Source organism: Phlebotomus papatasi, chromosome 2 (assembly GCF_024763615.1).
Source record: "Phlebotomus papatasi isolate M1 chromosome 2, Ppap_2.1, whole genome shotgun sequence".
Classification (NCBI taxonomy): Eukaryota; Metazoa; Arthropoda; class Insecta; order Diptera; family Psychodidae; genus Phlebotomus; species Phlebotomus papatasi.
In genome coordinates, this window is record NC_077223.1 from 56,487,270 (window position 1) to 56,510,848 (window position 23,579).

Genomic DNA, 23,579 nt, shown 5'->3' on the forward strand with positions numbered 1-23,579 from the left:
CTTCAACGACGTGACACTTTTTGCGGACTGAAAATCAACAACAAAAAATAAACTGAGAAACATAATCAATGATAAGTTTTACATCTAACCTTGAAAAGTCCAACGCAGTCTGATTCGGTGTATTTTGTGTTTCCATGAACGATAGGGACAAAAATAGCTCAAAAATTTAAGTAATTTTTCTGACAATACCAATGAATAATATTTTTCACTTTAATGAAAAATATTACGTATGAGTATTGTAGATTTTATTGCCAAAAGGCTTTTGCTTAAAAAAATTGAAAGTGTAAAAAAATAAAATCAATTATGAATTTGAGAATTTAAAAATTCGCCATTTTTGAGCTTAAATATTTACTACATAGCAAATAGCTAGAGACTTGCAAAAAATATTCTAGATTCCTTCAACCTTCTACTTTACAATTATGTACAGACATAAGAAAAAAATAACTTTAGGTAGTCAGGAAAAATTATTTTCTTTATGGAACACTGGTACCGGTGTTCCAATCGTCCTTAAAGGGTTAAAGAGTAAATTTATCATACATGCAATTTTTCATTGTATCGTTTTTCAACATTTCCAATCCTTATTGGTTTTATAGGTGTACAAAATGAATTGAAACATTTCCTCTTTAAAAGTTATGAAAATTCTTATACAACACTGGGTGATGGAAGCGTCAATGTATTAATAGATTTACGTAGCCAGTGACTTTAATTTTAGCTAAAATCTCACCAACATTTTCTCGCTTCATCCACCGAATGAGATTCCTCACAATCTTAGTCACCCAAGCTGTTCCGAAACAAAACTATGGCATTGGTGCGATTGGTGCACATGGTGCCTTATAATTAATTTCTGTGCTGGAAAAGTATTCTTACTTGGTTTTCACACTTTCGTGTTACAACATTATGCTTCTTTCCTGAAGGATTAAAAGTGATTCCGTGAAACCTCCTGTGTTTATAGTGATTATACTTTTCCATTTGAATCTGTGACAGTGGAAGACCAAAACAGAGCGCCTGGATTGATTTTCGTCTAAATATAAATCGTAATATCAATCATATCTGTGGATAATCTTTAAGATTACTGCTTCAAATAGAATTTCAGCAAGGATATGCCGATTTCCGGACCAATTACGGTACGAACCACACCAGTTATATAATGTGACTTAAATGCGTGTCATCATTTTCATGCATTTTGTAGCTGATTATTAAAAGATACTCTACCTCCTTTTTGAACTCATGCCAAATATACCATGATTTTATTCTAGAAACAAGGCTCCATTAAGAGGCAGGGTTCTGCCAAACGTCGTGGATCATGTATTGGGGGTTCTCAACAACAAACCCCCAAGGAGGTACCTTGGGATCTCTTTGATCGTCTTCTGATACCCTTAATCAGTTGCCACGGGGCTGCAATTATTCTCTCCACAATCCTAAATGTTCTCCATATTTCACAAGTCTCAACATTCGCACTGTTCATTTGGTTCTCCCTCTCCACAACTGGAGCCGTTATGTTTTACCACTTGCTAAAGGTGAGTATGAAAATATCAAAAGGTGTCTAATAAGAATAATAATTATATATTTGAATTATGATCAATAAATTAGTCATATGAGTATAACTTGGGGAGATCAGGGAAATTTAAGACGCTTTTTCGTGTTTTGACTTTTAGGCATTATTCCAAAGAGCCAAAAAACTTGTTTTAGAATTGTTATAGCCAATAGGTAATTGACTTTAATAAAAAGATTCTATTGAGCTTATAATATGCATGGGCTTTCATGGAGAATACAAATGTTTAATATATCGTTCTGTCCCCAACATCCGGGGAACCGTGAACCAAAAAGGGATAGTTGGGGATGTGGTCTTCCCTGAGATAATTCGATGTTTTTAAACTAATAGGAGCTACACTTCTGCTTTATGTAACATCTCAGGAACAAATCTCATGCGTGGAATACACTCTAAATCCCTATGCAGCTGTTTTCCCAGAGACGTTTAGGTGAGATTCCTAACAATATCTCCTACTCCTAACAAAATCTCAGGTCCTGCGATCGCTCCCAAACTTTGACAAAATGTGTTTGGCCACTTCCTGATCACGAATATATGGATGGCAAAAAAACGTTTCCGTCCGTCCAGCCGCTCATTGGAGCTGAATAGGGTGGATTGTGGAAAGGGAGACACTTAAGAAAAAGTTCAATTTCAAATGCATTTTTAAGCCGATTAAATATTTTTTTTTTTCATTTTCTTTGCATCATGAGACTGCTTGTGAAATATTCCAACAGAATTTTAACAGTTTTTATTAGAATTTTCAATCAATTAATTAAAATATTCAATGAAATTAGTAAACAACACATTTTGAAAAGATGGATAAAATTTTGGAAAGTTGGACAAAAACTTTTGGAAAGTTGGACATAGTGATATTAATGACAAAATCTCATACGAAATATGTAGAAAAACAAATGTTGAGGGTTTTCTCTGTATACTTGCACATTTGATGGTTATTCTAATCACTCCTTTATGTCCGGGTAATAGTTGAGGAACGCTAATTACCAAGAACTTCCTGGATGTCCAACCAAAAAGAGATTCTGTAAATTTCACAGACGCCTCGCGCTGTCCAGCAGTTATAGCTTTAAAACGGATGCAATTTTTAGCACATTTCAATTCCCCATCCGCTCAAGTCCTTTTTTACTTGCTTTGGGAGTTCTGTAGAGGCTCCTATTTGTTTTTCTCCAGGTGTTTTTGCGATATTTACCTCTGTCAGAAAAAGTAGTCTTCGGAATCTGGAAATCCTTGCAGCTTTTTCCAGGAGATTTTCTTCTTATCAGCTGCTAACTGCTGTTGCAACTATTTCTCCGGATACTTAAGGATCTTTGTCGTTCTTGTTAACATGATTTCACTGCACAAAACCACCAAATTCATTCACAAAATCAACTTGTCCAAGATTTCAAAAAACTTGTTTTTAAAGCAACACGAAATTAAATCACTTTTCTCTCCATTTTAAATGCAATATTTCACAAATATTTTGTATTCACCTTTTAAATGGATGTGATGGATGTGTGATGGATGAGAGAAAATGACAACTACCGTGTCAAGGTTATGAATATCACGCATAAAATACATTTTTTAAATTCTTCTTACAAGTCACCCTTTGATTATTTTATCACAATTTTTGCATTTTTAACTTCTAAAATAATCATAAAATTAGGTTTGATAATCTTTTTATCGAAAATTGAAATATTTAATTGAATTATTATCAAGTTTTTAAGGAGGTGTCTCACATTCCACACTGCTTTGTCCAACTTTCCAAACTGTCTCGCTTTATGCAAATCACCCTATTTCCTAAACTAAGAGAGATATCGACTTGCGATTTTCGGAAAAGATTATATATCGGGTGATAATTGTAACTTGGTGCATTAACCCCCCACCCCCTCATCCCTTCTTCCGCCATTTTGAATACTTTTTTTGTTTTTTTAATAGCTTCGCCCCTATGGTATCGATCAGCCTATAGTTTTAGTATATTATAGCTGGTCTTTAGAGCTTTCTGACTTATTAAAATCAACTGCTTTTGGACAAAGGGTCTTGAAACAGACCTTAAATATATACGTATTATCATAAAGTCAGAAAGCGTTAAATTGTGCCCACCGGCGTCTTAGCGTGTTTTCTTTTTAAAGCATAAATAGACCAAAGGAGGAGTCAATAGTATGGAGAGAAAGTGTGGGCAGGAGGCGAAGTGGTTCATCTCTTCCACTGATTGTCCCATCTCTACCGGAATGACTCTATCTTAATGCTCGGTGGCAGCCAAAATCCCGAAAGCCAAAATCCCGAATGTTCAAAATCCTCAAAGGGATGTAATTATGTGGAGGAAAATGTTTAGAATAATTTTCCAAGACACAGAAGATTTTCCTTTGCCTCCAGCAAGCGCGGGTGCAATCGTGGGAGTAGCTATGACACTTTTAAGAATTCGGGATTTTGGCCCATTCGGGATTTTGGCTTTCGGGATTTTGGCGTTCGGGATTTTGGTTTTCGGCATTCTTAATGCTGCCTACGAATGTACTGCTTTAATTCGATTTATTGTGATAATTAATAAAAAAAAACCAACTTGTCCCACACTGCTCGTGTTCCAAAACTCACCGCTTTCCCTTATTTAATTCAACTCACAGATTTATGCTTTTGTTGAGAACACGAATCATATTTCACATTAACTCGTCTAAACATAATTTTAAAAAAAAAAACCAAAAACTCTTTTGTTTTTTCAAAGAAAAAACATATAAATTGTTACCTGGGTTTTACGTATACAGCTGAAGCCAAATATAATATAAGGTTAATCCTGCAATTACAGTATCATTTTCAGACATGAAAATAAATAAACAAAATGTAATCTCTGTAAGATGTGCATTTGCGGTGAACCAACTCCTTCGAAAACATTAATAAGTGTCTCATAGCACTAGAAGGAGAATTTACGGTGTAAGATTTCCGCCCCGTTTCATCTTGCGCTTGAGCACTGTTAATGATACCACGATTTCAGGGGAAAAGTAATGTAATCAAATCTTACCTAAAGATATAGCATTTTATTATATAGCAGAATTTCTAACGATATCATTAATAAGACTGTCTTACAATTTCTCAACAAATTAGTCTACTAAATAGATTTTTTACTTACCTAATTAATTATAATTCTGAGTTAGTCACAGCAATATTATTGGGTGTATAAAAAAGTTCTCGCTGTGCACCGATAGTTGATGCTGTCAAAGTCTGTACGTACTGGCGGTATTTGTAACCAACGTCATAATGATTCTTAATCAATAGTTTATAATTGGTAGTACATTAGAGTCTCTCAAATCGGAATCTCTCAAATTCAAAATGTCAATAAAATAAAATGAAAAGTGCACAATGCAATTGGTTAAAGGTCGTGTACCAAGTCAAGCAGAGCATGTGGCCTCTAAAATAGCTCAGTTGGTAGAGTACTCGTCTAGTTAACGAGAGGTCTCCAGATCGATTCTGGGTGGAGGCAAGAATTTTTCCTACCTCCACTGAGAAAAAATTGGATGATTTGAGTGTCACTTGCTCTGACTGACGATTTCTCTGTACATAAATACAATTAACATTGAACTAAAGTTCGTAAAAATTCTCACAAAATGAAAAAAAATGTTCGTTACAACAAAGATTTGTAAGAAAGTACGGGCAGTTGATTAAAAGTTTAATTTTTAGTTTAATTAATTAAGTTTAATTAAGTTTAAAAGGTGTACAAAAAATGGCCGAAAATTAGTTGGTCCCTTGTAATTTCCAAGGAGCGATATATAATATGGACAATATATCGAATTTTCTCATTTTCTTTAAAACAAACAAATTTAATTATCACAAAAAACATCGAGAGCTTTTTTTGTACACCTAATATGATTTAATTTTAATAAAAAATGTAACAATTGACAAAGTAAGAAAAACAATAAACACTGAACAGTTAACCCTCTAACGGTCTTTTCTTTAATATGCGAAAAAAAAGTTCTAAAACAATGTTTTCTGGGTTAATTATTATCCAATAAAGTCGAAAAAACCATCCATTCTTCATTATCTTTTTTAGTTTAGGCGCTAGGTGAGAAAATATAAAATTTTTTTGAAACTCTTTTTGCTTCTAAAATTCACATTTTCAGTTTTTTCAAATTTTTTAAATAAAATGTAGAATGACATATCTTTCAGTAAAAAATAAATTTATTTTAGTCAGATAACTTTAAATCGGTATTTTTATGGAAATTGGAAATGAGTTTTTTTGCACAAATATTTTCTGTTGCTTTTTCTCTGACCTGTCACACAAAACTGGGAATAGCAACAAAACGAAGAGTGAAAATGAGTTCAAACATTCAAGAGATGTTTATAAGACTATTACCGAGGACACTATAGCACTTTTAAGTAAATAAAACCTTTATTGTCGCTGTAAATGTGATGGAGACGGTCTTACCCGTTAGAGGGTTAAAGAATATTTCTTTTTTTTTGTGCCCTCCTCCACCCACAGGTCCTCAGCTCTATGAACTGATTTTGGACCGAAAAAATATTTCATGGTGCACATGTTTTCTTGGTGAAATATATGAAAAAAATGTATATTCATTTAAATTATAGGAAAAATCCTATTCCACAACGCATAAAAGTAATTATTCAGAATGTTCATGGCTGAGGTCAAGAATATCTATGTGTAATGAATCTGTGAATTGTATTTTGTGGTGAAACACGTTCTTGCCATAATTTGAAAATTCAACGTAAACATGTTTACATACTCTTGTAGCGAAAATGTCACAAATCATCCTTTTATCAGTGAGACAGCCTGCTTATTCTTCAGGGGGTTATGCAATATACAGCACTCGTTATATACATTTGAAATAATAGTTGTATGGTTAAAAATTTCTAACCACATTTCACTTCACTCTGATATTTTTAATTCTTAACCCTCTATAACGGTGTTTTCTTTAATATCCAAAAAAAGTAGTTAAATAATTCTGTCTAGGGTAATTCATGGTCCACTGAACTCAAAGATGCCATCCATTCTTCATTATCTCTTTCCGTTTGGGCGCCAGGTGACAAAAGGTAAAGACCGTCTCCAGGCGGTCATATCCGTTTAAGGCATAAAAAGACTGAAATATTTTAATTGAAAAATAGTGAACAAATAGTAAAATAAATGAATTTTAAACGTTTTTTATGGATGAATGTTGTATGATTATCTAAGAAATGATAATTTTTAGGAAAAAAACGTTTATAACTTTTATAATTAGACGTTAATGAAGCTCAAGGTGTTTCAATGAGACTGATTTGAAACTAATAGGTTGCAGGCTAGGTATGAAAACGTCATCTTCTTGTATAATTTAAAGGTCCTTTGAAATACATTGCTCATCTTCTGGTTCTTTTTCACGATCTGGGGCATTAAAGGACGAATTAGGGAACTCATCATCACTGTTGAAGTCTGCTTTTTTATCAATTTCGCTTAATTCGCAGAAATCGACCATTTCACTCATTCTGGGTAATCTACGTTTAATCTGAATTGTTTTCCATGATTAACATATTACAAAATAATAATATACTCCCTCCGTTCCGAAATAAGTCGTACGTTTGGCGAAAAATTAGGGATTAAGGAATGGTTTCAGAGAATGTTTTTGTTATTTGCAAATATCTTGTGTATGAACTATCCTCCATGTTCAGAGATAATATGGGAATCCTATCACGATGGTAAGTTGAGGAATCGATATGTTGAAGTTGTCCATTTTTCGCGTTTTTTTCAAAGAGCTCCGGTAGATAGTTAATTACTACAAGATGGGCTGTGATTAACATTACAGACTAGAATTTATTCTAAATCTTTATTATGCATAAGTAGAACTCAACAGTTATTAACGATATGACATTTTTTATATCTCAAATTTTGCAGAATGAGCAATAAAAAGAACATCCTTTTTTATGTATTCGAATATCTGGATGCAAAATGGTGAGAGATAGGGACTTGGGACCTTCAGCGGACCCCCCATAAGCTGACCCTGGGACCATATATGTTTCTCTAAAACATATCCAGAATTGAAAAAAAAAATCGCACGACGTGTTTTCGAGCAATCCTAAATACATGATTTTGGAGGGGAAGGGGAGGGGTGGGGGCAAAATAAAGGACATATTAATGGTCCCAGGGTCAACTTATGGGGGGGTTCCCCGAAGGTCCCAAGTCTGTATCTCTCACCATTCTGCACCTATTTTAGATTGAAAATAAAACGCCAAAAATAAGACATTTTTAAGACATTCGTTCTTCAACTTACCATGAAGACTGTACCACAATTTTAGTGCTGAACATTAACAATAGTTCTTTACAAGAGATAATTGTTGATACACAAAACATTTATCAACAAACTTTCCCTTAATCCCAATTTTTCTCAAACGTATGACTTATTTCGGAACAAGAATTTTTCCCAAACGTACGACTTATTTCGGAACGGAGGGAGTATTTTATTAGAGCAACCAAAACAATTAAATAAAAAAATCGGTAATTTTTGAAAATTTTACCCTTGAACCGATAAGACCGCCCACAGGCGGTCTTCCTTTTTTTTATTCTTAAACTCATACTCTTAGTTTTTTCAAACTTATCAATTGAAATATACAAACTCGAATAGCATATCTTTCAGAAAGTAACACTCTTACTACAGTTAGATTACTTTAAAACAATCTTTTTTGCACTTGAAAACGCAAAATGTCGCGAGCGACATTTTGTTGTTTTTTCTCTGACCTGTCACATAAAACTAAAGATTATAAGCAAACGAAAGGTCAAAATGAGTTCAGCTTCAGAAAATAAGTTAGTAAGACTATAACTGAGGACACTGTACATATTTCAACTTCAAATAAGTAATATTATCGCAGTAAATGCGATTTATAGAATGACCGCCTGGAGGCGGTCTTACCCGTTAGAGGGTTAAGGTCTAACTAAACATTGTCGCAAACCTAAATAACGGATGACAAAGCAACCCAGTCTTTGCGAAGTGTTCAACACACGTGACTTGGATGCTATACCTCACAAGTACTTTCGCATAATTTTATTGAACAGAGGACAGTTTGTCTTATTTGCTTATTTGTGTAGCTCAGAGGCAAAATGGCGCATATCCTATGCTTTAGCCATAGGATATGTGCCATTTTGCCTCTGAGCTCCACATTTAATAAATTGAATTGAAATTGAAATTGAATTGAACTTACCGTTTCCCGGTTTTCAATCAATTGGAATAGATTTATATATCTATCACTCAAAAGATACGCTAAAATAGTTTTAAAAATAATAGAATTGCTTTTCGGATAAAAATTAGTTATCGGTTCAGTTTTATGAGAAATTCCAAGACCTTTCCAACCAGCCTAAACATGATACCATTCGGTTTAGAAATATGCTTCTAAAGTGCCTTTTAATGTTTTTTTTGTTCCAAGTCTTGGCGAGGTAATAGCCAGACGCGAAGGACAAACAGTGTGACTTTAAGAAATCGAAACTTCAGATTTCCAAAATTTTATCAAAAGCTAGTGATAAGCCTAATTTAGCTTATTGTAGGTGAAACTCTTAACGTAATCTAACTCGGAATGCATGCAAATTCGATTTAGAGCTGAAGTTGGGAGACATCATTCAGTTATATCTTGAATCAAATTCCTGAAATTATATAAATTTTGTATTTAAACCAAAATATCAAGGATTTGGATGGGATTTACAGATAAAAAATATATGAGTAAAATGTAGACCAGAATGTTCTCTATAATTTTGCCGAAGAACTTAATCTCATCGATTACTTAGAAGCCAAGATAATCGAGGTTGTTTGTTTCCGAACTCGGTTTTTTCGACCAGAACGCCATTAAAAGCATTTAAAGGCCCTATTCCAATGTTTTCAAAAATCAGAAGATCTGATAAACAACAATGAATAATGCAATCTGTATACAGAAAATTAATGAATTGTATACATATGTAACATTAAAGCTCTTTACCTAATGTAGTATAGGCATATTTGAATGTTTTATTTCAACCTCCAGTATGATTTTGCATTTCCGATTTCACCTTTGCCCTTTACGCCTTTGCATTGTTCACGTAAAAATTCATCAATCAAAAGTTAAAAACTTCAACAGCGGCTTCTCTCAATATAAAATGATAATTAGTGATTGCTTGAAAAAGTTTTTCCGATGCAAATTATATGAATATAAATATGGAGATAATGCTATTTTTGTGGGTGAGATGATAATCCAAAAAAACCATAGTAATTACCGAGGACTGAGAGGTTATTTTTTTTTTTCAAATGAATCACAATCGGTTAATTAATACACTTTTCAGAGATTTATTTATTAGCATTTTAACATTTTTTTAACATTACCATCAACATAATTGGTATGCGAGGAAAAAAACTAGTGATAAGCCTAGATCAGCTTATTGTAGGTGAGATTCCTAACGTGATCTAACTCGGAATGCATGCAAATTCGATTTAGAGCTGAAGTTGGAGGATGCCATTCAGTTATCTTGAATCAAATTAGTGAAATTATACAAATTTTGTATTTAAACCAAAATATCAAAGATTTGGATGGAGTGACAGAAAAGTGATATAAGGGTGAAATGTAGACCAAAATGTTCTCTACAATTTTGCCATAGAACTTGATCTCATCGATTACTCAAAAGCTGAGATAATCGAAGTTGTTTGTTCCTGAACTCGTTTTTTCACCCCGAGCGCCCCAAGTGTTCATTTGATGAACTTCAATTATATCAAAGAATTGTTGTATTTTGTGAGACTTTCCATTTAAAATCCTTTTTTAAGTGTCTTGGTCTAGTATAAGTAGTCAAATTGACATCTGAGTGATTTCAAAGCGTTATTATGGGAAAATCATTTTTTTTTTACAGATGGCACTGTCTAAGCGGAAAACGATATTTGGACGAAATATAAATATAAATGTTCTCTACAATTATGTCGAAGTACTCATCAAGATTGGTTAAGCACGTGTCGATTTAATTGAGGTTGAAAAGTTGGAAAAAAAAAAGTTAGAAAGTTGGATCTGACATCACCTACTTCTAGCCACCTATAGGCATTTAACCTTTGCCGAAAACCGCTTGTCGTTATCTCTTTCCATTCTCTCTCCAGACGCGGTTATGCGACGGACGGCCGGGATGGACGGAACGGACGGGACGTACTAGGACGGACCGTTCACGAAAATCGATTGGGGGTGGGGAATTGATTTGGCATTACCTACTACTAGGGACCCAAATCACAAAAGCTGGGATTGTAAAGAATCTTAGCTAACTCAGCAAATTGGCAAATTGGCTCTTTATTTACTATTCATTTCGAGTTTGCTTGATAATATAGGAACGCCTAAAAAGGAATAGATTTAAAACTTGCATAATAATTTCTACTACTTGCGTTACTATAACTTAAAATATTTATTATTATTTTCGCGTTTTTCAGCTCAATTCATAAGTGCGTTTAAAGAATACTTTCCCGATCTACTTTACGTGAAAATCAACCAACCCAGTAAAATCCTCATTCGTGCTCAGAATTTATCTGGAATTCTTAACAATCTTTCACGACTAATATGGTTAATATAGTTCAAAACTTCCTTAGGATATCAACAATATTTTTTTTTCCTTCTCTCATACTTTCTCTCGTCTTTCCTTTCTCAATTCTGGGGACTGAAATAATATTCAAAAATGCGTAAATTTTACCTATTGTATTGTGGAAAATTGCTATATCCCCAAAAGCAGCGTTCATATGCAAAGCAAAAGCAAAGATGAAAAAAAGGTCTATTATAGTCTTTAGGAGATATAAAACATTATACTGTAGAATATTCTGGGTAAAAGGCGAGATAAACTTTGCTAAAAATAGATCCTCGCGCGCAATGGATGAAACTGCCGAAGAAGGAGAAGAAGAACTTCAGGAAAAAATGAGAATGTATGTAAGGTGAAGCTTCGGAGAATGGCAAAGTGGAAAATGGAAAATTGGTTCCTGTCAAGGAGGAAATGTGTGACGAATGCACAAACATAAAATTTCGTTTTTTTTTTTCTTCTTAATATTAAAACCAACGATAAGCCCAAATAATCCTGTGGTAGCTGGACTCTATAAGAGATACCAAAGTTTTTGCAACTCAAAATACTTGAAAATTCGATTGTGAATTAATTTTGGGGATAAAGAAATGCGTCGACCAACTGCTCTCGGAGACAGAAACGGATGACATTGGATCGACGCGATTCTTTACCCCCAAAAATTCAATTAAAAATCGAATTTTCAATTATAAGATTCCTCAGACAAGCTATGCAAGCCATTGTGAGTTGTCGTCGACTTTGAGATAAACCTAGGATAAGGTGACTGAATCAAATTCAAAATCTTGCTTCAGTTTTTGAGCGCCTTTTCAATTTTTCAATTTTCTAATTTAAATAAGTCAAAAATTCCTTTGTGCATCGGGCTGAAATTTTAGTATGTTGTAACCGCAGATTATACCTATCAAACCTAGCCCCCGGCGAAGTGTTTTTTTTTCATATGGAGCTGTTTGAAGCCAACTCACAAATAGATCAGAAACTCAGCTTACACTTCTCAGAACAAGACCGTATTTAGACAAATATTTTAGTATATTTATCCCTCTTTACAAGGGTCTGAGTCTTGTACACAAGGCTCACCTCAATTTTGACATATATCGTGTAACGGTCACGAGTGCAGAAAAATTCCCATACACATTTGTATGTGAAAGTAAGAAATTGGCTATGAGGGCTATGAGGTTTCCAAAAAGTGGGGTGGGTTCGCTGTGGTTATATCAGAACCGGAGATATGAGGGGCCAAAGTTCACGAAATTTTAAAAATCATATCTCTGGTTCTATTTGACCGATTTTGATGAGTGAGGGCTCAAACGAAAGATCCCACCAAATGCTACAGCTTTTTAGAACATTTGAACTTCATTGGACTAACACCAGGAGCGCCACAGTCGAAAAACGAATTTTAATATCATATAACCTCAATTATCTCGACTTTCGCTGAACCGATTTTGATAATTACTTTTACATAATTGTAGAGGACATTTGTGTATACATTTCTTCTATACATTATTTTCCACTTAGACTACGCTATTGACTGTGAAAAAATTGACTTTTCCCATAATAACGCTTTGAAACCACTCAGATGCCAATTTGACTTCTTCTACTCGACCAAGACACTTAAAACAGGGATTTAAATGAAAGTCTCACAAAAGCAATTTAGGCGTTCTGGTCAAAAAACCAGTTCAAAAACAAATAACCTTATTTATCTTGTCTTCTGAGCAACTAATAACATCAAGTTCTTCTGTAAAATTATAAAGAACATTCAGGTCTACATTTCATCTATTATATTATATTATTTATATTTTTTTATATTATATTATATTATATTATATTTATTATATATACATTACACTTTTCTGTTAGTCCATCCAAATCCTTGATATTTTGGTTTTAATACAAAATTTGTAAAATTTCACGAATTTCATTCAAGATAACTGAATGGCGTCCCCCAAACCTCAGCTCAAAATCGAATTTGTATGCATTCCGTTCACGTTAAGAATCTCACCTACATAAGCCGGTTAGGATTATCTGTCCTTTTACATTGAAGAAATGCTGATTTTTATGGTTTTCCAGTGTATCATTAGGATCATTACAATTAGGTCACTTCTCAATAGTCACATTTTTTTCGATATATATTTTTTTCACAAATTATTAGGTGAGATTCTTAATAATCTCACCTACTATAATCCTAACAAAATTTCATGTCGTCCGATCGACCTCAAACTTGGCCAAAATGTATTTTATTACTTCCTGATTATGAATATATGGGTGGCTAAGTTACGTTCACGGCCGCTCTTTGGAGCTTAATAGTTCCCAAACTAAGAGAGATATCGACTTGCGGTTTTCGGCAAAGGTTATATATCGGATAAAAATTGCAACTTGGTGTATGGACCCCCTACCCCTTCATCACTCCATCCGCCATTTTGAATAGCCCGCTTTTTTTATTTTCTCAATAGCTCTGCCCCTATATGGCATCGATCGGGCTCAGATTTAAGTATGTTATAGTTGAGCATTAGAGCTTTCGATCAAACCCCTGACCTGAGGGGTCAAAAATACAATTTTCAATTTTCACTCATTCCGAGTTGCAAGCGCCCCCCGAATTACACGCATTTCCAGGTCACCTGTAAAGAATCTCAGCTACCACAAGCTTATCTGGGCTTATCACTGGTTTTTTCTTTGTGGTATTATATGAAAGAAACGTCCCTTGATATACTTATACTTTGAATGTAGTGTCTTTAGCTCTCGCGTGTATGTTCCTACCTACCCTACCTTTTCACGTTGTACTGAATAACGGTAACGACAATAACCCCGATGGATGCTTGAATGTAAATTGGAGTGGCGAATGATGATGACATTTTGCATATAGGAAAAATTTTCGAATTATATTCACGTCTTTTGAACGTGACAATTTCAATTTTTCTCACCCACAATAATTGCACTCAATTTGTGATGTGGCTCCCTCACTCACTATTAAATCAAAATTGTACACTAGCTTTTTTATCTTTCACATATATCTCACCATGGTGTCACATATAGGATTAATATTAATATAGTATAGTATAGGAGCAAAACCAAGAACAGATTCTTGATCAGGAGACTCAACTCTACCAAACGTACCATGTGAGATCTGTGTGCCAAAAACTAGTCCCCGGTGAGTGGCCTTCAAAGTTGAAGCCAATTTCTTACTTTCACATACAAATGCGTATGGGAATTTTTCTGCACTCGTGATCGTTATGCTAAATATTTAAAAAGTGAGAAGTTTTTTCCGTATTATAAGATACCTTTCCGTATAGAGGGATAAATATACAAAATTTTTGTTTAAATAAATTTTGTCCTTGGAGCACTGTGAGCTGAGTCCGAGATCAATTTAGGAATTGGCTTCAAATAGCTCCATATAAAAAGGCCAACTTACCAGGCGCTTGGCCAAAAATCGTGTTGCATAGTGTTGAGCAGTGGTGGATAAAAAACGTTATTTTGATAGAATTGTAGCCAATGTTTTCCAGTACAGTGATACCTTCTATATTAAGAAAATTATACTAATGCCCAACGCACAATAACTTTTGTTTTGTAAACATGTTTTTGACATTTCAATGAGAGCGATTGAGATCTAGATCTAGTCATCTCTTTCACTCTCATAGACAATTTAGAAAACATAATTACAAACAAAAATTATTATGCGCTGGTCATAATTCTCACGATTCAGGCTATAACAATATCAATCTACAATTTCTTCAATTAAGGTGACAATCTTTTTCACATCAAAGATAATCCTATCAATCGCACAACTTCATTAAATAGATGAAATTAATGTGTATGAAAAAAGATCAACAGATTATATTACACTCTCTATAGTGTTCAATAAATAAAATGAAGAGATGGATAAAAATCGAAAATTATAGTATTTTCTAGTATTATTGTGCAGTATCGCAACAAGTTGCCGATATTCTCTGCGGTATGAAAGATTGACAGAAGTTTCGTTGATTTATTGAATCAAAGGAATACAATTTTTCTTTCATATTATGGTGACAGTAAATACTGCGAAATGTGCTATATCGAATTATATGTTTTACAATAATGTCCCTCTACTGTGCAATATATCTTCGTTCTTCGTTCCCGAACAACAGAAAATTGAAATATAAATTTCCCTATGAGTTTATACATTTTGCATTCATAGCTCCTGTTGACAAGTTGAAGCCTTTTTTTGCCAAGAGATAGATGACTTGAATATTTGTGAGAAAAGTAATAATAAACCATGGGTAGGGTGTTGTGTTCAGTTGCGTCGCGATAAGAAATAAACAATAAAACATGAATTGATAAGTGTCGGTGACGTCAATGGTTTTTTTTTCTTGCTTCTCCATTTCCATCTTTTCTCGCCATCTCATCCAAGCATTTTCTTCTCAAAGTAAAGGCTCTCCCCAAACAGGCAAATTTTCATCGCATAGTTATACACATGTACATACCATATTATATGACCAAGAATTGCTCTACCCCAGAGTTTGTTGAGTGGAATTCTGATTCACACTCTCTCAAGAAGAGCAAATCTTATTTTGATAGAAGAGGAAAAGAAGTTACAGAGATGGAATTTGTTCGATATTTTCTTCATTCAATAAGGAATAAGGTAGAAAAGAGGCAATTTAGAAAGTTGAGATCTTTAACATTCAAAATCGTTTTTCTATCGATCATTTTTATGTCAAACCTAACAAAATACATTTCAAATTTCCATCAAAAAATATATGTGAAAAGCAAAATCCATATTACGGTAAATTTCAATTTGAAACACTAATTTCTCTGTGGTTAACCTTTAACCTCTTGCAAGATTGCACTGAAAGTGTGGGCGAAGTGTTCAAAATGTGGTGTGAAAATCTTCACATTTGACGATAGAACATTTTTATCGCTTGCACTTGAGGCTGGGTAATTGAGGTCATCTTAAGGTGTAAAAAGAATTATTTCGCTCACCATCGGAGCCAAGGCAATTTTCTCTCAAGCATTACAACTTTATATTGCTCTGCTTTAAAAGTGCCACCCACAGACGTTGCCCATCAAATTCCCAGTCTCAGTATTGGATATTCTGTAATAGCAGTGAACATTTATGGAAAATTACTTTTAATATTTGTTTTTTTTTTGCCCTCTCTAAGGTATCAGCTTCTGGAAAAGGAGTTCTAGTGACTGGATGCGAGTCACCATTGGTGTGGCATTTGGCACGCCACCTGGACGACATGGGATTCACTGTTTTTGCAGGATTCACGCACCTGTCCGAATCTGAGGAGGCAACCATCCTCAAAGATGAAAGCTCTGGGAGAATGAAGGTCCTCCAGCTTGATATTACGTCTGAGACTCAGGTTAAAGCTTTTACTTACAAGAAATTTCAGTTTTTAGTACTATGAGCTTTATATCCTTTAGATGTTGGAAGCTTCGCTATTCATAAGTGAAAACCTTCCAGATGGCGCACGTGGGCTGTGGGCGGTACTTCACTGTGCAGCTTGGGTGGCTCTTGGAGAATTCGAATGGATCCCTTTCAACGTACTCCGGAAATCCATAGATGTCAATTTATTAGGTAAAATTTTCACCATATAGAGGTGTGAGAGCTTTTAGATATACTCATACTCACTTGATTTTTCCTAAAACTTAGAATCTTTCGTATAGGGTAAGTGTGCCAAATTCCGGCCAGCTTGAAATTCTGGCCACCTTTTTTGTTTCTCGAATTTCCATGATTTTTTAGTTTTTACATACTCCAGCTACAATGCCAAAGAATAACAAAAAATGTAGCTTCGACAAACGAGATGACATGAAAGAGACATTGGAGGAATTCCCGAAGGGCAAGGAACTATGAGAATGAAGGTGGCCGAAATAGAGCACCGAAGCTATGTCTATATTTTTATTCATTTTAAAATGTATTAAGAATCATTTTAAAGTAAATAAAGACGATAAACTGACGGATAAACTGTCTACAAGGTTCTAATCAACACTCCTAAATTAGAAGGAATGAAAAAAAATCAATTTCTATTAAAGATATTACATTTTAAACTTGAGACTTTGGCGCTTGCATGCAACTATGCCGAAATTTGGCACACTTACCCTATGTAAAATTTTTCTCGAAGTTGTTAATCCAAAATTTTATTTAAAAATTCTCAATCTTGAAAACTTATGATGGCTATGATAAGAAATTTGTAGCATTGGTATCTGTTATCTTGAAAGACATCAGAGGAGCAATTCACGAAATATCCAGAAAAACTGACGGGACGGCAAATATGGCGCCCAATAAGCAGAACTTGGTCAAATCGACGAAATTAAATCGAAATCTCTGAGTCTGTCGAGCATATTTCGACAATATTTTGTCAAATTTTCGAATTGGTCAGAAAATGCTCTTTGGGCGGAGACATATTTGGTGTGGCGAAAAGTGAAATAACACTAAATAACGCATTTTCAGTCCTTTTTTATTCACCGAAATTCTAAACACAATTTTCAGGAATACGGTTGAAAATGACGATGGTGATACAATTTCAATATTAGAAGTAGTGATTCCAACAACGGTTAGCCGGTTTCGAAAAACCGGTTAACCGCCCTATTTTGGAGAAGGTTTTAAAACCGGTTTTTAGAGATGAAACCGGTTTAAAACCGTCTCCTTCCAAAAATTTTAAAATTTCTCTTAAGCTTTAGTTTATTTCTTGAAAATCAAGATACACTGCAAAATATTTCTTTGAATTAGAAGGTAACCTGAAGTGCACTATGATTCTAAGTGGAACCTGTAGTATGGCAGTATATATGTTAATAAATATGAAGGATAGTAGTAATGGGTTTCCTGTACGTTTCGTCCACTCTCGAAAAGAATTATTGGCTTAAAGGTTATCGGAAATTTTTTCAGGATTTCTTCACTTGAAAATACATTATCTTTTAAACATTAATTAAATATTTACAAGACTAAAAAATCAATTGTATACTGAGAAAAAAATTGTAAACGATTTAGTCAGGGGCCGCTCAACATTTCATTTTTCCATACGTTTTTGCATAGAGGCACTGAAGACTATTGGCAAATTTTTTCCTAAAGAGAATTGATTTATCAGTCTGATATATTTCGAAAATGTGCATTAAAAGCTATCTAAAAATACATATTTCATAATACTCGCCGAAATAATACAAGAACTGCGAGCAAATTTGTTTAAGTCGCGGTGCAATATCTTTTTAGTACAATCTTGCAAAATATTGCTTGATGTGGAAAAGTAACAAGACGTTTCCTTTCCCTGTCTTCATAAAGATTTTTATTGAATCTTGCTATATTTTAATTTAACTACATATCTTATTAGACTCAAATTCACCAAGAATGTTACACAAGATTCTTGTAAATTTTTTGTCAAAATCTGGTTTTTATTAGTTTCTCAACCAATGGAGTAAAAACCAAAAAAGGTTTCCTTTTATTTTATTTCTTTTTTTTTCAAAGTGCGTATGGAATTTTTTCTATCAAATTATTTGTGAATTTTGTGTAAATTATTATAATGATTTTCATAATTACCAAAAATTATGCATCGGTGTGTTATTTATAGAGAATAATCTAAAAAATTGACTTTAGAAACCATTCCTGATCGAAAAATCTGGATTTTTTTTGAAAGAAGAATAATTTTGACAATACTTTTAAAAGCCTTTACAAAAAAAAACTTTATAGCGAATATAATGTAGCGATTAATCTTCGTACAATCGTTCCAATATTCTTTCTCTATGTTTTTGCGAATTTTATTTTTCTTCCACGATTTAAATTTTCTAAACTTAAATTTAATAAAATTTAACTATAGGTAGGATTATAAAATAAAAAGGAAAACTATTTCGATTTCTTCATTAAAACGTTTTCTATATTTTTTTTCATTTTCCAAGATCTATAATAAATTTCCAAAATGACAACTTTTATAACCAATTTATTTTAAGAAAAATAAATTGTACTTAAAAATGGTTATTTTTACGGAAATCTACATTGCATTAGCTTTTCCACCGCACAATATTATTGAAAAAACTCGCAGTAATTTTTCTTCACTCTGAAATTTTCTGAACTATTTTAAATACAAAATAATGACCAGCGCCCGATAACTTTTGTTTGTAAACATGTTTTCAAAATTTCCCATGAGAATGAGCGAGATGACTAGATTTAGATCTCACTCACTCTCATTGAAATGTCAAAAACATGTTTACTAAACAAAAGTTATTGTGCGTTGGGCATAAAGCAATAAAACAAATAAGTTCTGAACTGAGAAAAAATATATTTATGTGTTAAATATTATATTACATCAAAGTTAAAGTTCTGAAAAATTGCTCAAAATTTCATAATATAAATCCTAAATTTGAAACCGGCTTAAAACCGGTTAACCGGTTTCAGAGCCATCCAAAACCGGTTAACCGTCTATTCGAAAAACCCGGAGTTATTTGGAATCACTAATTAGAAGGTTATAAAATTATTTGGGTTTGAATCAAAATGCCTTCATATTAATATTTTCTGAGAATTACAATGAATGTTGTAAGTCTGTAAAGACCAATTACCTCTCAGAAATAGCATCGAAAAAATTGCATTTATTCTAATAATAAATATTTTATTCATTTTGGTAAATGTTATTTCAAACGCTGAAAATACGTTATTTTTTATGAGTGCATTGATTCACAAATGGTGGTCTTTAGAGAGGGTTAATTTGATATTAAAAATAATTTTGTATAGATCATTGAAAAAGTCTTAGCTTGGCGAAAATTTTGATCCGAAATAAATCCTATGTAAATTTTAACAACAAAAAATTCTGAAAGTTATAATCCTCAATAATAATTTCTTCCCTAAACTTACCTAAAACCTATTTATTCAGAACGCAGAGAAAATTTTTATAAAATTTTAAAACCCCAATTTCTTATAATTTTTACGCCTGGGCATCTTTATTTAAATAAAATAATGTAAATAAATAATTATTTCACAAGATTTTTGGTAAAAAAAATCGTATTCTCCGATCTCGAGCTGGAGGGTAAAATTGTCTGGATACATCCCGAAATCCCAGCAGTTGCAAGACCTTGTACACCCTCCAGGTACAAGGTACAAGCAGGTATAAGCACTGTGAAAAAAGAGGGTGTGATTAACTTTTTTCCTCAGAATTTTAACACTTTTTAGGTGTAAAAATATATCAACATTTTTTAATGTTAATTTTACACCTTTTTAAGGGTAAAATTAACATGAAAATGGGTACCTTTAACCCCTAATGCACCTAAAAAGGGTAATATTTACACCGATTTAGGATCAATACTGCAGGGTAAAATTAACATTTCCGGAATATTATTTTAACTTTTTCGGATTTCTCTCACTCAGTGAGAATACCAAACCTTGTACACCCTCCATTTTTAGCAAGGAGACGCACCTTTTAAGGGGGGATGGCGAAATTCGCTTCCAAATTTTCACTGGCAGTAACCAGTCAAAATTTTGTCTGGATACTTTCGTGAATTGCCCTTGAGATTTTGAGAATTTCGACTTTCTATGCTGCATACAAATTTCATACTTTACGCCTTATATAATGTTCTTCTTGTAGGTACAGCCCGTTTAACACAAATTATGTTACCACTTGTGAGACGGGCAAATGGCCGGCTGGTATTTCTCTCTTCTGCCCTGGCCAAAATACCATCTCCCGTCCGAGGTATTCAGAGTGCCACCCAGGCCGGAATAGAAGGCCTAGCCACGTGTTTGAGGGAAGAATTGCGCCCCAGGGGAGTTGATGTCTCGGTTGTAGCTGCTGGGGAATATGTAGCAGGTACATCGTGGCTCAACGACAAACTACTAATGGAACAGGTGAAGGGTGATATGTGAATAAGTGATGTATGGTTGATGAGAAATGCGCAATGTGTGTACGTAACATTGTCCCCAAATGGAAATTGATGGTCTTTCCACTGCGGAGCCGACATCAATATCTCTTCCACAAATTCAGAGCCGCAGACTAAAATAAATGTCAAGGACAGAGACACTGAAATTCCATTTACAGTCACAAGGTGACATCATTAATCCGGTCCCACTCCAAATGACTTCACATAAAAAAATATATCTCAACCCCTAAAATGAGTAACACCTTGTTAGATAAATTTGTAACTCAATGTTCACTCGTTGAAAATCCCATTTTTCACCTGGATTTGGTGGTATGAGAAGAAATTTGTCTTAATTGTGATTCAGTTTCAACAAGAAAATAATTCTGAGAAGTTGAACAATAAAAAGTTATGCGGAAAATTAAAGGCAAAATAGAAGTGTTTCACAAATTATGGTTTCTCATATATGATGAATTGTTGAATAGAAGTATCTCTTAAATGTGTAGAAAGAAAATTGGAATCATGATTACATTTTTTACAAGTTTTGATTCTTTTCAAGCATACATCTTGCATAAGGCACTTATAATATATAAACTTTCCAATAAACTGTTATAATTTTTGAGTAGTTAAATTTAAATCCCAAATAAAGTACCCGTCTGACACAGGGTAAGGGGGACCCAGCGCTGAGCCATTAATTAATACCCAGCTTTAGGAACTATTTTAGCCCTCATCGGCAAGATCCGAGTGGTAGGCCCCAATTAAGGACTGGATTTTGCCAAGTACATCAATGGCGGTGGAATGAAACTGTCAATTTCACATCCTGATTTCACCTTCAAATTTAATACAGACGATAGAAGCTACAAAGATAGGCATATGTTTTATTTAACCAGGATGAACGATTTAACACTTTAGAAAAGCAAAAACTATTCTGAAAAAAATTGTCTCCTAAAAAATACCCCCGAAAGGAAATAAAAACACGTATTTCAACATAGGAAATTTGTTTATAGTTACCACGACACTTTTCTCTACACGAAACGCACTCACGTACATTTATTATTATTAAAAAAAAACACTAAAAACACTGAGAATCTTTGTGAGAATTTTAAAAACAAATAAAATGTTTTGGAAAACATTCCATCTTGTCACTGACAGCCGAGCAACACGGCCGGCAACATAATTTTCGTAGTTCCGCTCTTCACCACCATGAACGCAAAACAGTGTGTCCTTCACATATATTTAGTAAGGGGTATTTTGTATGGGAGCTTCTTAAAAGTAAGGTATGAAAGATAGGGGTTAATTGAGGCTATAATCCACACTTAGCTGGTCAGACGGGTACCGTCGTTGCGGGTGACTGCACGTTTTTTCGCTGGTAAATACTGAAAAATCAACAATTTCTGTTAATAAACGACAATGAAGATCTTTACATCTAAGGTTAAGATGCACGAGATCTACAAGATAACGTGGTCGCCATCTTAATTTGACGTTTCTGTCCGCCATTTTGAATAACTGTCAAAACCTAAAACTGCTCCGATTGGGTTGAAATTTTAGTATGTTGTAGCTGATGTCAAAACCTTTTCAGAACGTATCTATGTTCCAGTCTATGTCAAGCACGTACATGATACAAGCAAGGGGCTTGTATCATGTATCATGGCTTAGTTTAAAATTTCGAAATATTCATATTTTGGCGATCTTTATTTTCTAATCCTGAATTTTAAAACCTAAACGAAATGCCTCAGTAACCATTGAAAATGGTTGACGCTTTTATTTTATATTTTTTTTTAATCTTACATAATTTAAAAAATAAATGAAAATTGCATTTATTTATTTATTTATTTTTATTTTTTATCTTTGCAAAAACAGTTTTATAGATACTCAAATAATATGCTGTTATAAATAAAAACATTACTTTTATTTTTGTTCGTTAGATCTCATCGCCTAACGATAGCGCTGCCTTTTTTGTGATGGTTTTGATAAAAGAAGCTTCTCGTAGTTCTGTTTTCATGAAAGTGTCAAAATTTTGAACTTGGAGCCCCTGTATCCAAACAACCGCATGACCTAGGTAGGATTTTATATATGTTCTGAAAAGGCCTCAACATCAGCTAGCACATACTAAAATTTCAGCTCAATAGGATGAGATTTTTGGTTTGACAATTATTCAAAATGGCGGACAGAAACGTCAAATCAAGATGGCGACCACACCATCTTGTAGATTTCGGTCAGTTTATCTTAAGTTTCCAAGAAACTGGATAATTTTTAGCCAAATACTTCTATAATAAAGCTTTGGAAAGACTATTATATGCAATTTTATAACATAAATCATGCGTTCTTAGGAAGAGAATAACAAAAAAAAAGTATTTTAACAAAAATAATGAACAAAATCGAAGTGGATTATTCTAGCCAGATAAATTTAGAATGAATTTAGGTAATTTACTACTCTGAAATCGATTTTGGAATTGCACCTTATTCAGATAACTTTTTCACGGAGCCGATTTTTGACAAAATACCTATATTTGCATTTCATTGACTATTACTGAGACTACAAGTATCTAACTAACTTTTTCTGGGCTTCCGGGGCCTCTCCCAGCTGGCGGATGAGTGGCTCGTCAGACTGAGCAAACTTGAGGGCCAGCTTAAGAGCAGTCGTGGTCGTTAGCACCTCAAGCCTGGGAACTCCGAGTCCCCCATCCGTCGTGAAAGAGAGTCTCCCTGCTTCACCTCTCATCTTAGGCACACCCTAATGTCCTTACC

General features: G+C 33.8%; 1 protein-coding gene across 1 annotated transcript in view; it reads left to right on the forward strand.

Annotated features, from left to right (window-relative positions):
- Window positions 1–728: 728 nt before the first annotated feature.
- Window positions 729–23,579, forward strand: part of LOC129801820 (D-beta-hydroxybutyrate dehydrogenase, mitochondrial) — a 28,637-nt gene continuing 5,786 nt past the window's right edge. Inside the window, exons 1-5 of the mRNA XM_055847172.1 lie at window positions 729–1,124; window positions 1,257–1,517; window positions 16,163–16,366; window positions 16,428–16,581; window positions 20,567–20,823. Of these exons, the coding sequence (XP_055703147.1) occupies window positions 1,101–1,124; window positions 1,257–1,517; window positions 16,163–16,366; window positions 16,428–16,581; window positions 20,567–20,823 (900 nt within the window). The 5' untranslated portion in view covers window positions 729–1,100. The remainder of the gene's footprint in view (window positions 1,125–1,256; window positions 1,518–16,162; window positions 16,367–16,427; window positions 16,582–20,566; window positions 20,824–23,579) is intronic.